The 22,275-nt window shown below is 33.9% G+C and overlaps 4 protein-coding genes across 5 annotated transcripts in view; all 4 read right to left on the bottom strand.

Annotated features, from left to right (window-relative positions):
- Positions 1–22,275, bottom strand: part of LOC133197381 (uncharacterized) — a 127,240-nt gene that overhangs the window by 56,370 nt on the left and 48,595 nt on the right. Inside the window, exon 1 of one of the 2 annotated variants that reach the window (XM_061333384.1) lies at positions 2,979–2,988. The exons of the other annotated variant lie outside the window; for it this stretch is intronic. The gene's annotated coding sequence lies outside the window, so the exon portion shown is untranslated. Of the gene's footprint in view, positions 1–2,978; positions 2,989–22,275 lie in introns of those variants that run through there. 2 annotated transcript variants of the gene reach the window in all.
- LOC133197385 (arylsulfatase B-like) lies at positions 1,038–10,446 on the bottom strand. Its single transcript, XM_061333390.1, has 8 exons — positions 10,163–10,446; positions 9,277–9,463; positions 7,480–7,649; positions 5,189–5,300; positions 4,954–5,049; positions 3,963–4,206; positions 3,606–3,760; positions 1,038–1,875 (listed from the first exon to the last, which is right to left on the bottom strand). The coding sequence occupies exons 1-8, from the start codon at positions 10,418–10,420 to the stop codon at positions 1,607–1,609; spliced, it is 1,491 nt and encodes a 496-aa protein (XP_061189374.1). The 5' UTR covers positions 10,421–10,446; the 3' UTR covers positions 1,038–1,606.
- LOC133197377 (protein amalgam-like) lies at positions 12,162–15,198 on the bottom strand. Its single transcript, XM_061333375.1, has one exon. The coding sequence runs from the start codon at positions 15,113–15,115 to the stop codon at positions 14,021–14,023; it is 1,095 nt and encodes a 364-aa protein (XP_061189359.1). The 5' UTR covers positions 15,116–15,198; the 3' UTR covers positions 12,162–14,020.
- LOC133196435 (calcium load-activated calcium channel-like) lies at positions 17,885–22,274 on the bottom strand. Its single transcript, XM_061332328.1, has 7 exons — positions 22,167–22,274; positions 21,779–21,856; positions 21,094–21,150; positions 19,878–19,924; positions 19,703–19,770; positions 19,294–19,438; positions 17,885–18,183 (listed from the first exon to the last, which is right to left on the bottom strand). The coding sequence occupies exons 1-7, from the start codon at positions 22,225–22,227 to the stop codon at positions 18,088–18,090; spliced, it is 552 nt and encodes a 183-aa protein (XP_061188312.1). The 5' UTR covers positions 22,228–22,274; the 3' UTR covers positions 17,885–18,087.

Here is a 22,275-nt window from a genome sequence, read left to right as displayed (position 1 = left end):
GCCCCACCCTAACACCAGAACCCCTGACCCAAGGGCCATATAATTCACAATTTCTGAAAAGGCAGCCATGCTCACTATAACTATGTTCTTAGTTAGTTTATTTAATACCCAGGAGCAGAGAAAAAGATTTTCAAAAAAATTAATGCAATTCTACTATATAATCAATAGAGCCCTGCCCTAACACCAGAACCCCTGACCCAGGGGCCATGAAATTCACAATTTTGGAAGAGGCACTCTTGCTCATCATAACTATGTACTAAGTTAGTTTATTTAATACCCAGGAGCAGTGAAGAAGATTTTCAAAGAATTAATGCATCTTCACTATATAATCAATAGAGCCCCACCCTAACACCAGAACCCCTGACCCTGGGGCCATGAAATTCACAATTTTGGAAGAGGCACTCTTGCTCATAATAACTATGTACTTAGTTAGTTTATTTAATACCCAGGAGCAGAGATGAAGACTTTCAAAGAATTAATGCATTTTCAATATAATAATCAATAGAGCCCCGTCCTAACACTAGAACCCCTGATCCTGGGGCCATGAATTTCATAATTTTGGAAGAGGCACTCTTGCTCTTCATAACTATGTACTTAGTTAGTTTATTTAATACCCAGGAGCAGAGAAGAAGATTTTCAAAGAAATAATGCACTTTCACTATATGATCTATATAACCCCACCCTAGCACCAGAACCCCTGACCCTGGGGCCATGAATTTCACAATTTTGGTAGAGGGCTCAATGCTTATTACAATCATGCCAACAGTTTGACTGCTTGATGTCCTGGAGTAAAGAAGAAGATTTTTAAAGATTGCATTATTTTTGGTGGTTTTAGCCCCACCCCTCAGGCCCCAGGGGGACATGGACCATGAAATTCAAAATTTTTGTTCCCCTTCACCCATAGATGCTATATGCCAAATTTGGTTGAAATTGGTTAAGCGATTTCAGAGAAGAAGCTAAAAATGTTCAAATGTTAACACACGACGCACACCGCACGACGCACGCAGACGGACGAGAATGGATAGCAATAGGTCACCTGAGTGACTCAGGTAACCTAACAAAAAATGTGTTCTTAAATCTGTAGAATATTCCCACATTGACCAAAACTGAATTTTTTTTGGAATAATTACAGTAAACCATGGTTCAAGCGAATACACTTATAATGAATTCTTGCTTACAGCAAAGTTATTTTCATTCCCAATGGATTTAAAACACATTGTGAATTTAACGGATATAATAAATTATATCTACATGTATATATAATGAATAAAAATTGTTCGTCCCTGGCACTTTGCTATAAACATGTTTTACTGTAATTGTCTTTGCATAGTAAAGCATGGTTTACATTCTACTGAGAGCAAAAGTTTTGCATTACAATTACATGTACTTGTAATTGAAAGATGGATCCATTACACATTACATCCCATTACTTTGAAAAAATGTAATGATTACAGCATTACCATTACACATTACCATTACCCCATACCTGAGCAAAACCACTGGAAAAATATCCATGTACTAAGGAAAATGGTCCCTTGAGATGTTTTATCACTACTGAGTTAGCCAAACTGAACTTTTATTTCAAGTTGAGTGCGGGGATCACTTCTCACAGCCATGGTCCCCAGTATCCTCCGTGGTATTTTGGATCAGCTTTGGGATCCATTTTTGGATACCTGCAGGGTACAGCTGTCTTGTTGTACTGTGCCAGAAGACTTAGCATCTGCATCACCACATGTGGCATGGTGTCTGAGACGTCTTTGTGTTCATATGGGTCTGCTGTTATGTTAAACAGCCAAATATTCTTATTTGAAGTAGAATTTTCCATATCCAAACGTCCAGAGTTCATGTGAGGTGGTGGAATCCAGCTTCCATTCCCTGAAAAGAAAAAAATACTGAAATAATTTAGCTTAATCTCACAAAACTAATATTCATTTCATTATTTATTTTTAACAAGAGGCCTGTGAACCTTGATGGTTATGTGTGAGTAACACATGTACATGTATCTCAACAGTCATCACTCAAAAATCTAAATGTAAAAGATTTATCGGGTGTTTTATTGAATATCATGTATATAAACCATACCACAACCACCACCCTCTTTCAAACAGCAAGGATCTCTGCCTCTTTTCTAAGAAACATGAATGCATGGTCATAGGTGTTCAGTCAGAACCAAAAGGTTGCTGATTCAAATCCAATAGTGTGCACCTGATGTGTGTTGTGTTTAACAAAGTATTTTCTATGCATTGTTTAAGTCAACCCTGCAGAAATGATTACAAGCTTACACTGGAAGTTAAACTGCAGTGGATTGCAAATGGAGACAATGACTCTCATCCACTTAGTGCCATAGAAACCCATTAGTTGTCCAGTAGGAAAAAGCATTTAAATCTATGCATTTTCAATATAGTAGAGTACTTAGCCACATCCTGTCCTTGAGCTCTAAACCCATGAATTTCACTGCAGGGTAAATTTTTGAAAATGTATTCTTAAGAGAAACAAGTCAAGTTATATTATGAACTTCTGGCAAAATTTTGAAGAAGAAAACAATTTTGGTTCCTGGTTACCTTTCAGAGGAAGACAAACTTGAGTCTTGGGCATGAAAACACTTACAGGTAGTTTGAATTTAGTCCAATCTAATAATATTTATTCTAATTCTTGCAGTCTAATTATTTTATGTTTCTAAAATAAAGCTCAGACATAATTTCAATGTGTCATTGACTTGTGACCTTAACCCTGGGATTTGAATTTGAATAAAATAAACAAAGCACATTCCACAGTACATAAAGCCTGGACACCACTTCAGATCTCTCTTTGCCCACTTACTTTCCTTGTCTTAAAAAATATGACTTTCATTCAAGAAAATTAAACACCCTGGATTAAGTTAACAACAACATACTCAATCAGGAGACCAAAAGTTTAAGAGTTATAGCCCAGACATTATTTTATGACAGACAGATTTGGCACAAACAATGGGTCTCCACTACATGTACATTGGAGAGAGACATAATAAATACTACATTCAATAATCCAATAGAGTTTTTGGTTCTTAATCAGTGATATAATATTAAATAGTTATGGTTTGTTTAGTAGAGAGGCATCACACATTATTGGAGTTGAGTAAGGTTGTCACCCAAGGGCACATGACACCAAGAGTGACATCCCTACTCAGAACCTGATAATTTGTGATGACTCCCTACTTAACAGTCTGTAATAGTTTTATCCTGAAGAATCTAAATTTAATAAACTAGAGTATAGAGTATATAGGATAATAGCAAATCTCTTGTGTTCTCTTACCCACTCCTTCAAAATATGTCAACAGACAACTTTGACTTCATCGTTAGAATTTATTGTTTACCGATCCTCCATATATAATTATCAGTTTTATCAGTTATCTTGCTTAATTTTATCTAAAGGGAGACAACACAGTTTTTACCTTGCATGCTTGCTTTCCCTATTTGATTTAAATTTTCATTTGAAGGGATAAATCACAGTTGTCACCCTGCACTTGTAGGAGACATCAAGAATTGTCTCCCTGCACATGACAAGCTCTAGACCAATCATATTGACTGTATTTTTCTGATGGATAATAAGATATTATTTCACATTACCTGGATTGCCCGTTACAAGTTTCCAGTCACCCATTCGTAGAGCTGCCCTTATTCTGTTGTCAAATGGGCTATTTGGCCATATCTGTCCCTTTGGTTTAGATAGCGGATCAATGTTGTGTAGAATGGCTTTCCTCTGATTTTCAGTTGATCCTTCACTAACAACATTTTTTTTTTGACAATCATGTTGTCCAAATAAAATACCACTCAATCATATGATATAGAACATCCTTTATAAAAAATTTTAAACACATATATTCCCAAGCAAAATATTATTTTGAACAAAATCCATTAACTATAGGCTAAAACTAAGTATTACATGATGTGATTTTACGAGGGAAAATAAAATTCTATAAGTACCTTAAAGTTTTCCACTGGTTCACACCATCTAATGGTTTTGTTCCATTCAAATTACCACCAGCCAAAGATACAAGAGTAGGGTACCAGTCTGTGACGTGTATTAAATCATTTGATACAACCCCTCTTCTCTTCAACATCTGGCCATGAACGAAGCCTACTCCACGCATTCCTCCTTCCCAAAGAGAACCTTTCCAGCCTTTCAGTGGATAGTTGTTTCCACCTTCAAGAATTTGGCCACCATTATCTAAAAGTAAACATGAGAAATCAAGAAATATATGCTACCATTACACAAAGTAAGATATGTTGGTCTTTCTCTCCTTTTGTTTTTGACAAAATACATCTGTCAAAAAATGTTTTGATGTTATGTGAGAACACTAACAAACAATTCATTGCCAGAGTTGGCATTGGACATTGCTGGAAAAGTTTGACCTTTTTTTCTTTCATTGATTTATTTATCCTCAAATTAGTATACAGGCTAAATGTATCTATGTATGTCTTCAATGAATAGCATATGGGAAAGATTGTCCTCTGGTTGTCGTTTTAACATCTTTCATCAACAACACTGAAAACTACTTCTTTTAACAAGTGTAACACATCTTTTTAAAACATGTTAATGTATTTGGAAATGTGTCTCCCTATGAAAGAAATATAGAGGGTTTTTTTGTTGCTATCTTTGACCCCTATTACTCTGTTACAAGCATTCCTTTATATATCAGATATATTACATTACTGTCACTTGCTGTTGTTCTTTCTCCTGTTCATTGCTATAATGAGTATTACTGTTGATTGTAAGGTACATAACAATAGCAATTCCCATATTTACCTGTCTAAAACACCATCAGTGTGTTGTTCCACACCTTCACTGCAAGCATTTCTATATACCAAAATAGATGATCTACAATACTGTCATTGTTCTGTTGTTGTTATCTCACGTATTATAATTATTGTTGTTGATTGGAATGTATATGCCAACAGTAATTTGAATTATTACCTGTTGAGAACACCATCAGTGTGTTGTTCCACATCCCTTTCTGTTTGAAAACTTCAGTAAGATTCCCAATGGCCTCATCCATAGCAGACACCATTGCTATAAAATATGGAGAACAAAATTTTTCATTCTGTGGAAATTATACCTGATATATTGTTAACAACTGCCTTTGATATAAAATACTATGTAATTTAAAAAATAAATATATATAAGAAGAATCAATTAGTTTCAGTCCTACCAGCATAAACTCTCCTGTGTTTATCTTTGATATGCAAATATGGCGTTATGTATTTCTCTGGTACTTGAAGTGGGGCATGAACTGATTGGAATGGAAGATACAGGAATAGAGGCTGTAAGAATTTTTTAAATGATAGAACATACATTGAAAGTGTTATATTTTAAAATATTTTTATATGTCCTATTTACCAGAACCTAAAACAAGAGGCCCATGGGCCACAACGCTCACCTGAGTCAATATGGCCCTGCTGTTCTTCGTCAGCAGATTTCCTCTCCTATATTTCTCCTATATATTCATATATAAAGCTTTGATCGCCTGTACTAGGCATACCCTACCCCAAGGTGCCATGTTTTGAATGAAATTGAATATAAACCTTCTGAGGATGCTTCTTTCTTCATATAACTAATCATGATTTTGCTGTTCTTTAAAACAGAATTTTAAATATGTCTAACACCCTCCCCCGGGGGGGGGGGGGGGGGGGGGGGGTTCATGATTTGAACAAACTTGAACGTACACTACCTGAGGATGCTTCCATATCAATATGACTGATCATGGCTTTGTTGTTCTTGAGAATGAAGAAGATTTTTAAAGATATTTCCTGTATATGTTCTTTTGTAAAACTTTGATCCCCCATTATGGCCCCACCCTACTACTGGAGAATGCCTTGAACAAGCTTGATTCTACAATATTTGGGGATGATTCCATATCAATATGACTAATTGTGGCTTTGTTGTTCTTGAGAAGAAGATTTTTAAAGAATTTTCCTATATATTAATATGTAAAAATTTGATCCCCCATTGTAGCCCCACCCTACCCCCAGGGGTCATGATTTGAACAACCTTGAATCTACACTACCTGAGGATGATTCCAAATCAATATGACTAATTGTGGCTTTGTTGTTCTTGAGAAGAAGTTTTTAAAGATTTTCCGCATATATTCCTATGTAAAAGTTTGATCCCCCATTGTGGCCCCACCCTACCCCTGAGGTAATGATTTGAACAAACTTGAATCTACACAACCTGAGGATGATTCCATATCAATATGACTAATTGTGACTCTGTTGTTCTTGAGAAGAAGATTTTTTTTATATATATTCCTATATAAAACTTTGATTCCTCATTGTGGCCCCACCCTACCCCCAGGGGTCATGATTTGAACAAATTTGAATCTACACTACCTGAGGATGATTCCATATCAATATGACTAATTGTGGCTTTGTTGTTCTTGAGAAGAAGATTTTTAAAGAATTTCCTATATATTCCTATGTAAAAAATTGATCCCCCATTGTAGCCCCACCCTAATCCCCAGGTGGTCATGATTTGAACAAATTTGAATCTACACTACCTGAGGATGATTCCATATCAGTATGACTAATTGTGGCTTTGTTGTTCTTGAGAAGAAGATTTTTAAAGATTTTCCATATATTCATATGTAAAAGTTCGATCCTCCACTGTGGCCCCACCCTACCCCCAGGGGTCATGATTTGAACAAATTTGAATCTACACTACCTGAGGATGATTCCACATCAATATGACTAATTGTGGCTTTGTTGTTCTTGAGATGAAGATTTTTAAAGAATTTTCCTATATATTCCTATGTAAAAATTTGATCCCCCATTGTAGCCCCACCCTAATCCCCGGGGGTCAAGATTTGAACAAATTTGAATCTACACTACCTGAGGATGATTCCATATCAGTATGACTAATTGTGGCTTTGTTGTTCTTGAGAAGAAGATTTTTAAAGATTTTCCCTATATATTCCTATGTAAAACTTTGATCCCCCATTGTGGCCCCACCCTACCCCCGGGGGTCATGATTTGAACAAACTTGAATCTACACTATGTAATGAAGGTTTCAGATAAGTATAAACTTTTCTGGCTCAATGGTTCTGGAGAAGATGATTTTTAAAAGATGACACCAAATTTTCACAAATTCTTAATTATCTCCCCTTGGAAGAGGGCTTGGCCCTTCATTTGAACAAACTTGAACCCCCTTCACTCAAGGATGCTTTGTGGCAAGTTTGGTTGAAATTGGCCAAGTGGTTCTGGAGAAGAAGTCGAAAATGTGAAAAGTTTACAGACGGACGGACAGACAGATAGACGGACTACAGACAAAATGTGATCAGAAAAGCTCACTTGAGCTTTCAGCTCAGGTGAGCTAAAAAGACAGCAGATCTTTTGTTTAAAGAACAACAATTAAAGACAAAATCAAGACATAATTTTATTAATGACCGAAATTCCTCTTTATTACCTATATCTCTCTTTTACATCTATTGAAACACTGCATACAGACCTGATCAGTATTGTGTTTTTTAACAATGTCAGCTGCTTTCTGTGAAAACAGGTATGTGGAATATTTGCCAGAACAATTGGCAGGATAAGTATTATCTCTGAGATCTGTGCCACACATTTTGCCATCGCATCGATAATGAGTGTAATAATCTTCACTGCCAGTCAGATATCCTGGAAACATTCAACAGCAAGAAAATTATATCTACATGCATAGGACTTTTGTGGTTCAATTTACATTTATAAGGGTCCAGGGACCACAATGCTCTCCTGAGTAACTATGGGCCTTCTGTTCTTCATCAGAAGATTCTTTTCCGACATATTCTCAGATAAAACTTTAATCACTTTTTATGGCCTGAACCTACACGAGGGGTCATGATTTGAACAAACTTGAATCTACACTACCCGAGGATGCTTCCATATAAGTATGATAATCGTGGCTTTGCTGTTCCTGGGGAAAAGATTTCTAAAGACTTCTATATATTCCTATGTTAAACTTTGATCCCCCATTTCTGCCCCGACCTACACCCAGGGGTCATGATTTGAACAAACTTCAATCTACACTACCTGAGGATGATGTTTCCTTATAAATATTAGATTGTGGCTTTAATGTTCTTCAGAATATTTTTTTAAAGATTTTCCCTATATATTCCTATGTACAATTTTGATCCCTGTTGTGGCCCTACTCTCTTACAATTTTCACCTTTTCTTGCCCAGTGGTTCCTGGGAAGATTTTTTCAAAGTTGCCATCAAATTTTCAAAATTTTTGATTATCTCCCCTTGGCTGTGAACAAACTTAAATTTCCTTCACCCAAGGATGCTTTGTGGCAAGTTTGGTTGAAATTAGCCATGTGGTTCTTGAGAAGAAGACGATTGTGAAATGTTTACAGATGACAGATGACACAAGACAGACGACGCCAGATATTCTTTGATCAGAAAAGCTCAGTTGAGCCTTTGGCTTAGGTGAGCTAAAAAATTAACACCTACTCTGCCTGTGAGAAAAATTACTGTTAAAAACATTCATTTATTCCCCTTTAATGATTCCCCAAACTTCTATGTCTTCAAAAATATCATTACTTATACACATAGGAACAACTAAAAAAAAGTACATGTATTCTAGGTGCAAAGTTAACATGAATGACTAAAGACTGGATTCACTAATGACTGGGATAGACAATTGTTTGATGTACATGTATATAGTTTTATGTACAACGTACTCAAAACTTTAAACTTCATTTGTAAAATAAATGGAACTATCCTTCACACTTATACTCCTTGCTGGACACCCTCAAAATGGGGCATTTTCCATAACATGAGTATGGCAATTTTGGCATCAAGTCAAATTTGTTGAAAAAAATTGTGATAATCTACACTGAAAAAAGTACCCTTAGCTGTAAATTCATTCCTTCAGAGTTACATGGATGCACAGACTGCAGGGGGGTCGGCAAAGGGGTGGCGACCACCGCTCCAATAATTTTGCAAAAAAAAAGAAAAAAAAAATGAAAGAAAAAATGAATTATAAATAAGAAATACAGAATTACAACATTTGTGGTCAATGGAGCGTCAAGAATAATGGCAATCTGTGGTCAATAGAGCAGCAAAGTGTGAAAGCTATTGTTTACACAGGTGCAAATTGGGATGTACCCCCCTTTTCCATCCAATTCGCCTCCCCAATGTCAAATACTTGCCGACGCCCCTGGACTGTTGATGTTTAGCATTCCAACTGTTACTTTTTTAAATTAATAATAATTGTTTAATATTTAAGTGGCATTTGAAACCCAAGATAATTGTCAAAATGTACCAAAGTAAGAATCAAATCCCCTGCTTGTGGGTAAAAACTCCTTCTTATAGAAGCCAACGTGCCACTTCCCAACAGCATGAGTTGAATATCCAACTTCCTTTAGTTTCTGTGGTAGTATTGGACTGTCCAATGGTAATGCATTTGGTTGTTGAGGCCAAATTATTCCATGCTGGAGACCTGTGTGTATCTAATGTGAAAATTTAATAATGTCAACAACATTGATAAAATACTTATTACAATAAATTTCTGAATAACCATACCAACAACATATATAACCTGGTATCTATACATACATCCCTGATATGACCATGCACTGCATATATTGATCTAGCTGCACTGGACTGCATGTAGCTCTCCGAAAAAAAATGCCAGACTGGAGAGCTTCAGTGACACCCATCAAAAAACTGCATATTTGTTGCACAAAAAAGTTGCTATTGGTTCTGGATTTATTTACCCAAAATCTTACTTCAACTGCACAAATGCTTGATTTCAAAAAACTTCCTGAGAACCCTATCAAATACTCTTGTAGTTGACATCTGTACAAAGCGCCAAATTGTCTTGCCACCCAAAATCATTAAATGGCAGTATAAATAGGAGAAATTTTGAAAGGTCTCAATGTCAGGCCCAGGAGGGCTATTAACAACAGATATAGGAAATGTTTAGATGTGGAAATAGTAAAAGGATATGTTACAAACACAGTTAGTAATATTTTGAGATGGCAGTTTAATTATATGGATAAATAAATCAAGAAACAGCGTACTTTTTGTGTGCAATTTATATACACTTTTTTTCACTGGGTGACACCGTAGCTCTATGGTTGTCCATCCAAATTTTTTTCAGACCAGCAAGTTACAGACCTGCAGCTAACATTAATTATTACCAGTACCTGGTATCTTCCCGATAGTAGTTGACTCCTAGTGGGTGTACATATTGGCTGCACATAATAATTCTCTAACTTTATTCCTTCTGCAGCAAGTTTATCTAGGTTTGGTGTCATTATTTCGGAATTATGATATCCAATGTCGTTGAAACCAAAATCGTCTGCTAATATAAACAAAATGTGTGGTTGTGTGCTTTTTCCTTGCACTAAATATGTCATTATTAATAACGAGACGAAAGAACCATGGCGAATTTTTAATGACATCGTATTTGACCCTCACTCTTAGCCTTGTAAAAAATATAAACTCTGACAAAGTTTAGATGCTGAAGTCTGAGTCTGAAGTCACAAGAATACATCGATGTAAATATTAAGTTTGCGGTTAGCCCTTTTCTAACTTGTTCTTGCAAACGCAAAAAGGATAATGACTTTGGCAAAACTAGTTTCTGAATATACATGTCATTTTCCGGAATGTGAAGCTGAAGATTCTGTGGCGGATCCAGGATTTTCTGAAGGGCCTGAAGTCTGGGGACGCCTTAAAGCCATCGAAAGTTCCCAAGTTTAAGACAATAACCCCTCCCCCCCCCCCCCCCCCCATTTTTTTTAGTTTAAATTAAAGGTAATTTCACCATACAATTTTATGGGTTCAAAGTAGAAAAAGTGTCTAAATTAATTAATAATCACAGAAAATGTACAGATTGCCATATTTTTAAGATGTCAGACATAAATAAACAGAGGCATAAAAAAAATTAGACATTTTTAGTATGTACATTATTATTAAAACTATTTAAAAACTGGTTCAAATACATAATTCTGATACTGAAAGTTCCAAAATAATTGTTACTTTATAAATATGCATGAATTGGGAATATCAGGAAAGAAACCATTTGACCTAAGAAGTATAATAAAGAAAATGCCTGAATGGAAGATACATGGTGAGTAATTGCCCTTAGCATAATTTTTTTTAAAAATAATTAATAATTGAAAATATTTAATTCTAAAATTCTTTTACTAAGCAATATTTTTCATTACACCTATTGAAAAACATTCTTCCAAAAGATTTATTTCTATTGGGTATGAATTTAAAGCTATATATGGCATATCTGAGCTTGAAAACTAATAATACGAGATTGAGTGTAAATATACATGATATATGTTATTATCTAAATGTGGAGTGGGTAAATAAATCGGTTATCGTTTTAAATTTTTAGTATCTTTGAAACGTGGTTGATTTAAATTATGTAATTTACAGGAAAGTCCTATCTTTACATAAAGTTATAAAACAAATAGAAAGATCTTTTTTAATTTTGGTTACTGATTCAGAACTTATCAAAAAATATGCCATATATGACTTCAAATTAACAACAGATTTTGCAAAAACCTATGACACTACAGGAGGATGGAAATACCTTACTTTGCAGTAGTTCTCATAAATTTTTTATCACAAAAATCCATTTTGAAATTCATAATATACTACAAATAGCTCCACCCTGGGTTCTGATTCAGTACATGTATTTTGTTATTAGCACCCCTTGCACAGAGTTCATATGTTGCAAGAACCTGCTTGTTTGTTATTGATATAGACATAACTTATCGTCTTGATTCTGGCTAGTTAAATCCTGAAGATTTTAGAAATGAAATGCATTTTTACTACTAACAGTTTAACCCCAAGACTTTAACCCTTTGAGTAGGCCAGGAAGTTCACAATTTATGCAAGAGATGTCCTTGATTATTTTTGCTATGCATTCAGCTAGTGACAGCAATAGGGGGTGACCTATTAATACATGTAAATGGAGAGACTTAGAGGCATAGATCCTCAATAAAGTAGAAATTTATTGGCTAATGAAAAAGCATTAGCATTTCTCAACACAGGTAGCCTGCTTACCATTGGACAATCTCATACAGTAGCCAGTAGATCAAATTTCCTCATTGACAAGTTTTTTTCTTTGTTCTACATGTATACTTTGGTAAAAAAAAAAAAAATAAACAAAATAAAAACCAAACGATCTCATGAATCTATTTATATATTTATTTCATTATATAAAGTAAAAGGTTTATTTAAAAAAAATCATGATGTAAATACAAGTAAATCCATGTACAAATTATACACATGTACATAAAAGGAATGTGTATTAATATAAATGGACAAAACAGCATCCTGTATAAAAATATCCTCCCATATATGGAATAGGTATGTTACAGATTATCAACCTAAAACTATATGAAATATTGATTATATACAATGAAAAATGTAACTGTCTTCAAATTATGTGCTCATGAGGAGTTATATATAAAATTAGGACACAATTTATATAAATCAATACACCTGTAAAATTAATTTTTGAAATGGATGACATTACAAAAAGCTATTACAACTGACGAGAAATTTATATGCTTTGACCAGCTCAACAAAGTAAGATACATATAAATGTATCACGTAACTACTCCCTCTGATTTACCATGTTTTCAAAACACAAACAGCTTCATTGTTGCCTTAATAATCATTTGTTTTAAAAATGTTGTTTTGTAGAATGAGTTTGAAACAAAAACTTATACCCACCTCCTGTTACAATGCATCTTTGGAATGTATAAATCATGGGTATTAACAACACATACTGCCTTAATAGTTACATATTGTTTAGAGACCAATTATAGGGTTATAATTGTTATAAGTGGTTTGTAAGTTAAAGTCAAGATGGACATGAATCCAACTAACCAGTTAAAACTTAGTAACCTGTCACTAGATGATTATGTAAAACGTTTCCAAAATGATAATCAATATATTCATGAAGCTAAAACATAGATGAAAAAAAGACATTAGATAGACCAAAAATTTATCACAATTAGTTTAGAAAGTGTAGACAGTATTGTAATAAGGCATTCACCTTTTTGCATCAGAACATAATCTATGACAGCCACTGACTGGGGTGAAGAAAAGAGTGCATAATCGGTGTAGAGGTAGTGGTGACTGTATGGTATACACATTCTTCAAATGACACTAAATGACCAATCACAATTAGTACTAATTCACTACATTCTAGCTAGATATGGTAAAATACTTTGTTCTTCCCCTACATGCCCCAAGACAAAATTCGGACTATTTTTTAAATGCCTGGCTTACTGCAATGCCAATTACATGTTTCTTAAATTTTAATTAGTAGTAAGTACACTGGTACAATTCTTTTTCAATTTCAAATCTCTATCAATTTACAATGATCTTAGCAAAGTGGAGCTGAAATAGAATTATAACAAATATTCAAAACTGACCTACCAAATATTAATAAACAACAGTAATGTGTTAAACATCTGATGAGAAATGCTATGAATATATTCACTCAATCATACATTTGAAGAGAACTTACATTTACCAAAGTAAAAAATTCTGATATGAAAATTGCAACAACAAAAAAAAAAGCTTCTGAGTGAACATGAAATAAAACATTTGTTTACTAGTATTCCATATAATAAATTCAATCTATATCAACAGTCACATAGCAATGCTGCTAAATCTTATTTCAGCTTTACTAATATAGAAATGAAATGCCTCAGTCCTGAATTTTAAGAAATCAAGATACTATCAGTCAATCAAGTAAAGTTTATAGGTCTGAAAAATCACAACCATGTACAAATTTTCACAACCCTAAAAATATCAAATTTCAAACATATACCTGTGTTTTTGGTTATAACAGTACGAAATGGCACAAACATGTCAGAAGTGTATGTAAAATTTATGATGTCAGACATGAAAATTGAAGTTTTTGACAAACATATTATATTTGATCAAGCCCAATTGCTATATGATATTAAATAACTTCTGTACATAAATTGCATAATCCAGAATAACATTCAGGTTTTTTTCATACATTTCTAAAATTTATGCAAAAGACACACTGAGAGTAACATCATGATAGTAATCATGCTGACAGTTAGCATTCCAGCACTGTTTATTTGGCCAGTAGAGTCTGGAGTTGGAACAGTAGATGACTGAAGCTCTATCTGAGTACTTCCACTTCCTTCTGAATTTGATCCACCACACTGGTAATAACCGAAATCAGCATTGCTTACTCTTTTTATTGTTAGTTTGATTCGAACTTTGTCAGAAGCTCCTTCAATATAGGATGTTTCATAATTTCCACCTTCAGCAATGGCATTCCCATTCTTGGACCATCTAACCTGTTCTTTAGTAGGAATAGGATAACCTTCAAATTCACACATCAAGTCTTTTCTGTATCCAACCATCTGCTGTACTGGATTTTCCACTGCCCTTGCAATTGGTTTGAATTGGACCACCACTGACACAATTCGAGAAGCTTTTCCTTTTTCATTTTGGGCTGTACATTTATATGATCCACGGTGTTCTGGTTTGGCTTTACCAAGATCAAGAACATAATCTCGATGCTCTCGTCCTCCAGTTGGCAAAAGTCCTCCTGCAAGCTTCTCCCATCTAACAATTGGAAAGGGTCTACCAGTTGCATTGCATTTCAAGGATACAGGATCTCCAACTTTAACAGTCATATCACTGTCGGTTTCAAGGTCGGCGATTTGTGGTGCTGTCACAACTCTTAAAGTCCTTACATCTTTAGCATACTTTTGAACGCCAATTGAAACCTGACAGTAGTACTTCATTTCATCAGACACTTGCACGTTCTGGATTTTCAATCTCCACTGCAAGGAAGAGGGGACATCTATTTGGTATTTGAAGGGATCTTTGGAATCTGGACCGGTAGAAATAGAAATCAGGGGTGCCCCAGGTTGCATCGGTATACCCACCCACTCGACATCTTTGTCTGGAGGTTTATTTTCTACTTTACAGGTAAGATAAGCGTCGCTGTTTTTCGTCACCGTCATTATTTTCTCAAAAGGTGTAAATTTTGTAGCTGGACTGGTTTCATCTATTGTGACGTCTGGATCGTTTGCAACGACACATTTAAAGAAACATAACAGGACTATTAGTCTCTTCATAATTACCTCCGTTAATCAAAAGATCGCAAATTCAAAACAAGGCCATTTTATTTCCGATGAGTAATTTCGCTTCCGGATTCTTCAAATGCGCATGCGCCTTTGAAGAACATTTTATTACCTCGAACCTAATAAATTCGTTATAGGGGGGGGGGGGGTTTATATAAAAACCTACTAGGATCAATCAATGGAGAGAAAATTTTTTAAAGGCGTTATAGCGCAATATAAAAAGATGTAATAATGCGAAAAAGGCGTTATTACGCAAAATAACGCCTTTGAAAAAAGCGTTATCGGTTATTACGCCTATCAAGATTATTGCATTTAAAAAAAGTTGTACCGAAAAGTTAGAAAAAGACCCCCTCACCCCTACTCCAACACCAGAAAGAGGATTTTCGAGTTAAGGCAGTTTAGCTTTGTTTTGTGTGGTTGTTGTTGTTGTTAGTTTTGTTTTGTATTTTTTTTTTTTGAGGGGGTGTATGTTTTGTTTTTGTTTGTTTGTTGTCGTTGTTTTTTTTTTTTGCTTGTCAAATTTTTGGTAGGCTGGTCCCCTCAGTTTCAAAATTGTCGTTATATAACGCCTTTTGACTTCGCGTTATTAAATTACGACTGACTTTTTTTCGCTTTAAGACGCCTTTAGAAAAGGCGTTGTTACGCCTTTTACTAAGTAATTTTTTTCCTACCCAAAGATTGATCTTAATAGGCTTAATATACATATTTGAACAAGGCATAATACACAGACCTCTGGAAATTCTAGGTAGGATCAGATGCCTAGGAGGAGTAAACATCCCCTGTCGAACGGTTATACCCGCCGTGAGATCTATGTATTTGATCAGGTAGACGGAAAAATCGTAGTCAATTTTAGTATGAAAACAAAGGCTTAACAATTGGTTTGAAAAATGTCGGTCAAATACGACCCAGTGATAGGTTGTATTTGCTCAGGGGACGAACATTTGAATCGGGGGGGGGGGGCAGATTTGAAATAAATAATTTGGCCTTGAAAGTGTTGAAAATTAGTAATCTGACCTCAACTGGCAAGAAAATAAATGTTTGACCTTGAATGCTGGCACCCCCCCCCCCCAACACACACACAGACATTCGCGCGCACACAAAATAAAGGATTGGTGTTTGGACATTTGTTTTCCCTTGTCAATCCTTTTTTGCTTTGAAGAAGAAAATAAATAATCTGTTCTCGATTCTTGACAAAAAAATAATCTGTCCTGAAAATCTTTGTCATTATAACGTCGGACCATAGAATTTATGAAATGCTGACTTTTGACGAGGTTGTTGAAATCCCTGTAACATCAACTTAGTCAGTATCTTACCTCGGTTAAAAAAAACGATCGTACTCAGAGCATGCTTTTGAGCATCCAATAAGATGGGAGACATAAACACCATATATAGGTGATAGTGGAATATTAATACATAAATAAGGAATCGAAATATGACGACGGAAAAGCTGAAGTCATCTCGTTTGTCATAGAGTTCAGTTTTTAAATAAATTTAGTTGGCCTTTATCGTCTTCAGTAAGTAAAACATCCAAAAATGAAGCAGGTGTGACAGACTCTGTGGTGCCTTTTATTTCGAGTTCACTGGGATATATCTAGTCGACATATGAATGGAATTAACTATTGTTACTTGATAAAACGTCGTCGATATATCTGAATGTCTAGTTGAAGGCCAAGTATGTTCTTGAATAAATTCTGCTTCATAGGAATATCAAAACAGGTCTGCCAATAAAGGAGCACAATTAGTGCCCAACGAGAAAGAAAACGTTAACTCCTTTCCCAAACGTGAAAAATTATTATATTATATGCCGAATCCGTCCAACATAGCGAAATCTTCAAGTGAAACTTTTTTAGTAAATTCTTCGCAAAAATGCCAAAGTGCAGAGCCAGAAAAAATGTTGCTACATGTATCACAAACATGATTTTCAAGGATTGTCTACCTCTTATTGTTGTAAATAGAGAGGGTTCTCAAGAATGATTTGGTACTGTAAATCCAAATAAGTTTAAACCTGCAATTCTTTAAGATCTCGCGTAATGCAACTATTCATGAAGAATAATTGAACAGCTGTTACATACCAGGTAATTGTAAATGCATTTAAATCGGGGGACAGTTGTGAACGTAATTAAATGTTTTTTTCCTGATATCAATAACATGCAGTAATTTCAAGATTGTATTGATTGTTTGTACAAAATCTCAAAATTAAAATTTATCGCAAGCTTTCTGTTCCTTATAAGAGGTACGCTTTAATAACTGTTTACCAGTCACTGGGCAATGACAAGACAGTCACACATTCAACAGTTGAAATGGCTTCAATTAACGAATACATGTACTAGCGTTATGAAAAGACAGGACAAATGCGAGCGTTTGATATCCTGCATTTAGATAAAATGTGCAGTAAATATTATATTTGAAATCAAATACCTTGGATACATATATTCATTACAGTACTGCATGTACGTAAATGTTTACGATTCAGAAATTCGTTGTATAATCACCGATAATGGCAATAGGGTAGATAAAATATTATACAAGCAGTCTGTTAAAGACAAATAGTGAAAATGACATGAAAATTTATTTTAATTACAACGAGTAGTCGACCATCGTTCGACTAAAGCCTCTGACTATTCGACTAAGCTGTCCGAATAAAATTGACATCCCTATTTCTATGTACATGGAATATATTATGTTAGTATATACATGTAGGTCCTTACTAAAACAGATTACTCTCCTTTCCTGATTTGTAGAACATATAACAGTAAAGGAAAGTATCTTTCATTTCCTTTTATTGAAATACATACTGCATTTCTTTATCAATTTAAATTAAAAAAAATGCACAAACCACATTGTACCATGTCTCTGTCAAGAGTACAGGATTAGCTGTTGCATTTATTTAGTGAATGGAACAAATATCAGACTGAATGATTTTACTATATTTTTTTCAAAGTTTATATTGCAATGATCACACTATTTTATCTTGTGTTCAGTTGACCTGGAGTAGCAAACAGCCCCCCTCCTTGTTTACTTGCTGCTCTGGACGGGGCCAGTCCTAGGATCTTCTGGACATTCTGCACATATAAGAAATTTAAATAAAAGAAGTTCAGAGTTTTGATTATTCACACTTTAAAGAAAATATAAGGTAGGATCTTAATTTTTTTTTCATAAATACTGAAAATTGTAGAATGATGCTTCTTATGATTTTCTGTACACAATCTTTAGCACCCTGTAATTCAATCTGATTAAAATCATATCTTTGTTATGCCACCAAATGTTGATAGTCGCTGTAGGGTGAATTAAAAAAAAATGACCAAACAAATATTTTTCAACCTGCACTAAAAATACAGGAAATGGGAATAAATTTCTATGTCTCAGCATTTGTCCTTAGATAGTGTCTAAATATCTGCTAAATACCTCATTGATATCTCAATTCATGAAAAATGATGCTTAAAATGTCAGGAGTGCAACACCTTTTAGTGACATTTTGTGAAATTCAATATGTTTTGAAGGTCTGTGAAATGCATAACAATGGTTTATATTGAAAATAAAGATTTTCCTGTTAATATTCAAAGCATTGAGCTTTAAATGTAGACTGTAGCAACTTTTGTTTGACCAAGTTGTGGTCATGGCTGATGCTGAAAAAAAATGTTCTACCATGTCAGGAGTGCAACAGAAAAAAATGTAGTGTTGCCAAAATATCGATTTTAGAAATCAGAAAGATACGTGTAATTAAATCAAAATAGAATTTTCAAAGTGTAAAACAATAATTGATGTATAATTTAAAACTTAAAAATGTTATATAAATCACATGCAGCATTAATGAGAGTCTAGTATCTGTGCATACCCAATAATGTCAGGAGTGCAACATTTTCCTCCCTTTTAAAAAAAAAAACCAAACTTTTATCAGTATATGATTCTCTGGTTTTAATTTTGGAAAATAAAGACACAAAGAGCATTTTTTTCCAAATAGATTTATCAATTACTTTTGGAATTCATCCTGTACAAAAAGATCCTTGTACAGCGACTATCAGAATTTCGGAGCATGACAAAGATCTGATTTTAATCAGATTACACGTACCTGTAACTAAAAAAAAAGAAGTTTCCTCCTTTTGCAAAAAAAAAACAAAAAAAAACAACAAACAAATAAATAAATAAAATAAAATAACATTTGCAAGACCTACCTGTCTGATTGACATGGTGCACAAGATGTAGAGAAATATGAATGAACACTCTGAGTAATCGTCTCCTCCTAGGTTTCTATGGGAGATTCCTTGCAGTAGACTGATGGGAACAAAAGGCATCTTGGCTACAACCCGGCCATCAAATCTGTAGGAAAATCAGAAATATCAACATATTTCAAGATCTTGGGTATAACATTAAAATCCTCTTTTCTCTATGTTTAATATAAATATTAGAATCAAATGCTTTTAGTAATGCACGTTTTACATGAATGCCTCTATCTAAGTATGGAAAAGAATCATTGAAATACATTGTTGCTTTTTTTATGCAACAAGTTACTTGCTTTAATTGTCAATCAGAGAAAAATTGAATTTTTTCTCCTAATTCTGAGTTTGAATTATCTTATTTTACATTGAGTTAAACATGCTGAGTAGTGCTGTGAATGCAAATCCTATGGCAAACATCGACTTCATCTTAACCTGTAAAAAAAAAATAATAATGAACATTCATTTCTACATCCTGGTACAGAGATTCTAATAATAAATATATTACCAAACCCAAAATCTATATGAAAATGAAGACTTACAAAGGACAAGTCTCTGTTGTGATTTTTCAGTCTTTCTTCCTGGCGTTCTGAAACATCAACAGTAAGTAATTAATACAGTTGAACTTTGGTATCTAGAACACTGATATCTCGAACACCATGGATATGTTGAAGTGATTTGGAAGTCCCAACCCCATATTCTTTAAGTATATTACCCTGGATATCTTGAATCCTTGGATATCTCAAAGTTTTTTCTCGGTCCCATTGAGTTGAGATAACGAGGTTTGACTGTATTTTAAAACTTATTAAGCAGAGTCAGGGATTATTTCATTTGATTTAAAAATCTATAATTCCTTTAAAAATTCAATGTAAAACAAAATTAAAAGTGATTCAGTATTCTGTGTTTATTTGACAAACAACAAGTTGCCATTGCAAGTGTATATTGTAATAAAAATTCTTTGAAGGAAGCAAAGTAATCATGTGTCATGATTAAAGATTAAAAGTAGCACAAAGGCATACAAGAACATCACATTTTCTTAAATATGCAGTTTTGTAGTGTATCTATAAAATGCATGTATTTGGACTTTGACTTTGGTTGCATTTCACTAACTGGGATTTATTTCAGAGATTTTCATTCTAATTGTCAAAGAAGAATATTCATTTTATTAAGTGATATTCATACCTAGAATTTTACAGGTTTATAGATGTTGTTACCTAGCTTTCATGCCTAGACTTTTACAGGTTTATAGTTGTTGTTACTTAGCTTTCATTCCTGTCTAGAATTTTACAGGTTTATAGATGTTGTTACCTAGCTTTCATTCCTGCCTAAAATTTTACAGGTTTATAGATGTTGTTACCTAGCTTTCATTCCTGCCTAAAATTTTACAGGTTTAAAGATCTTGTTACCTAGCTTTCATTCCAGCCTAGAATTTTACAGATTTATAGATGTTGTTACCTAGCTTTCATTCCTGCCTAGAATTTTACAGGTTTATAGATGTTGTTACCTAGCTTTCATTCCTGCCTAAAATTTTACAGGTTTATAGATTTTGTTACCTAGCTTTCATTCCTGCCTAAAATTTTATAGGTTTATAGATGTTGTTTAATACCTAGCTTTGTATTCATTCTTGTCTAGAATTTTATACGTTTATAGATGTTGTTACCTAGCTTTCATTCCTGCCTAGAATTTTACAGGTTTATAGATGTTATTACCTAGCTTTCATTCCTGCATAGAATTTTACAGGTTTATAGATGTTGTTACCTAGTTTCTTCTTCTGACTTCTATCAGAGGATTCTCCACCTTCTTTTTTCTTTTCCACTAAAAAATCAATAAAGTTTGATAAGAACAACAGATACATGTATGTGCGCTCAGTGATAATGTACAGAATGTGTGCCAAAAGTGAAGATAATTTTATTTTTTCTCTATATATTTCATTGAAAACAACATTTTGTAAAATCACTGGAATGACAACATTTCTTGACAGATTTTACCACAAATTTCTTGATAATCCAAGAAGTTGTTTAAATTTTGATAAAAACAATAGTTTTTATCTGATAGCATTGATATTTAAAAAATATTGTAATTTTAGTGTGACATGAAAATTTAAGTCATATACACACAATGAATTATAAAGTCAACATTGATCTTGAATTTTTGAACTGATGTAAACGATGAACTATCTTTTTCTAAAAACTAAATATGGAATGATCTTTTAGAAAAAGATAACTACACATTTTCTGGTTTAAGTACTGAAATAAATAATGAAATTGGACAAAAATTGACCATTTGCCAGCGATTTAACTATATGTGGTTTTCAATAAAATATATAGAGAAAAAAATGAAATTATCTTCACTTTTGGCACAGATCTGTATGTTTTTTTTTTAAATTAAATAGGTCCCTGATTAAATGGACAAGATAAATATAATGTGTTATATTAGAACTCACATTTTTTGCTCTGTTTTTCAACTTCTGCCTTCAATTTTTTGTACTTTTCTGTGCGGTAAACTAGGAGCCATGTCAATCCTAAGAAGGAAAATAATATTTACTTGGTTTGAAATGCATTACTATAGCCTCAACAATGCAACTTGCCAGTATCTCACCCCCTTATTTATTTACTTATTTATTTTTTTTTTACAGTTCTATCCTCCATTCCACATGATTTAATTATATACTAGCTTGAATCAGCGGTATACCAGGAGATATCAGTCTTTTCACAGTGAGTTACCTTTACAATAATCACACGAATTTCTATTATATCATCTGAATCTTTACATGCTTTAACAAAAAGACGAGGAATTCGAACCTTCATCTCTAACATATATTTTCAACTTACCCTCTCCAAGAAGAGCTGTACATATTGAAATGAATACAATCAACAAACAATCAGACAACATCCCTGTTCGGCTGCCGGGACCACGTTAGTCTGCTCAAAGAGACTCAAT

The sequence above is a fragment of the Saccostrea echinata genome, unplaced genomic scaffold (genome assembly GCF_033153115.1).
Source record: "Saccostrea echinata isolate AGI-Se365-2 ecotype Australia unplaced genomic scaffold, CSIRO_AGI_Sech_v1 ptg000030l, whole genome shotgun sequence".
NCBI classification, from domain to species: domain Eukaryota; kingdom Metazoa; phylum Mollusca; class Bivalvia; order Ostreida; family Ostreidae; genus Saccostrea; species Saccostrea echinata.
This window is presented reverse-complemented; position numbering and strand designations above follow the sequence as displayed.

Excerpts from the sequence above, each read along its gene's own strand:
- LOC133197385 (XM_061333390.1), bottom strand. The coding sequence starts at position 10,420 with ATGTCATTAAAAATTCGCCATGGTTCTTTCGTCTCGTTATTAATAATG. Across the intron at positions 4,207-4,953 it reads ACTGATGGTGTTCTCAACAG|ATAATGGTGGCCAAATTCTT; the intron begins GTAATAATTCAA and ends GTTTACTTTTAG. Across the intron at positions 3,761-3,962 it reads AACCAGTGGAAAACTTTAAG|TGAAGGATCAACTGAAAATC; the intron begins GTACTTATAGAA and ends AAATGTTGTTAG.
- LOC133197377 (XM_061333375.1), bottom strand. The coding sequence starts at position 15,115 with ATGAAGAGACTAATAGTCCTGTTATGTTTCTTTAAATGTGTCGTTGCA.
- LOC133196435 (XM_061332328.1), bottom strand. The coding sequence starts at position 22,227 with ATGTTGTCTGATTGTTTGTTGATTGTATTCATTTCAATATGTACAGCT. Across the intron at positions 19,439-19,702 it reads CTCAGCATGTTTAACTCAAT|ATTTGATGGCCGGGTTGTAG; the intron begins GTAAAATAAGAT and ends ATTTTCCTACAG. Across the intron at positions 18,184-19,293 it reads GCACCATGTCAATCAGACAG|AATGTCCAGAAGATCCTAGG; the intron begins GTAGGTCTTGCA and ends TTATATGTGCAG.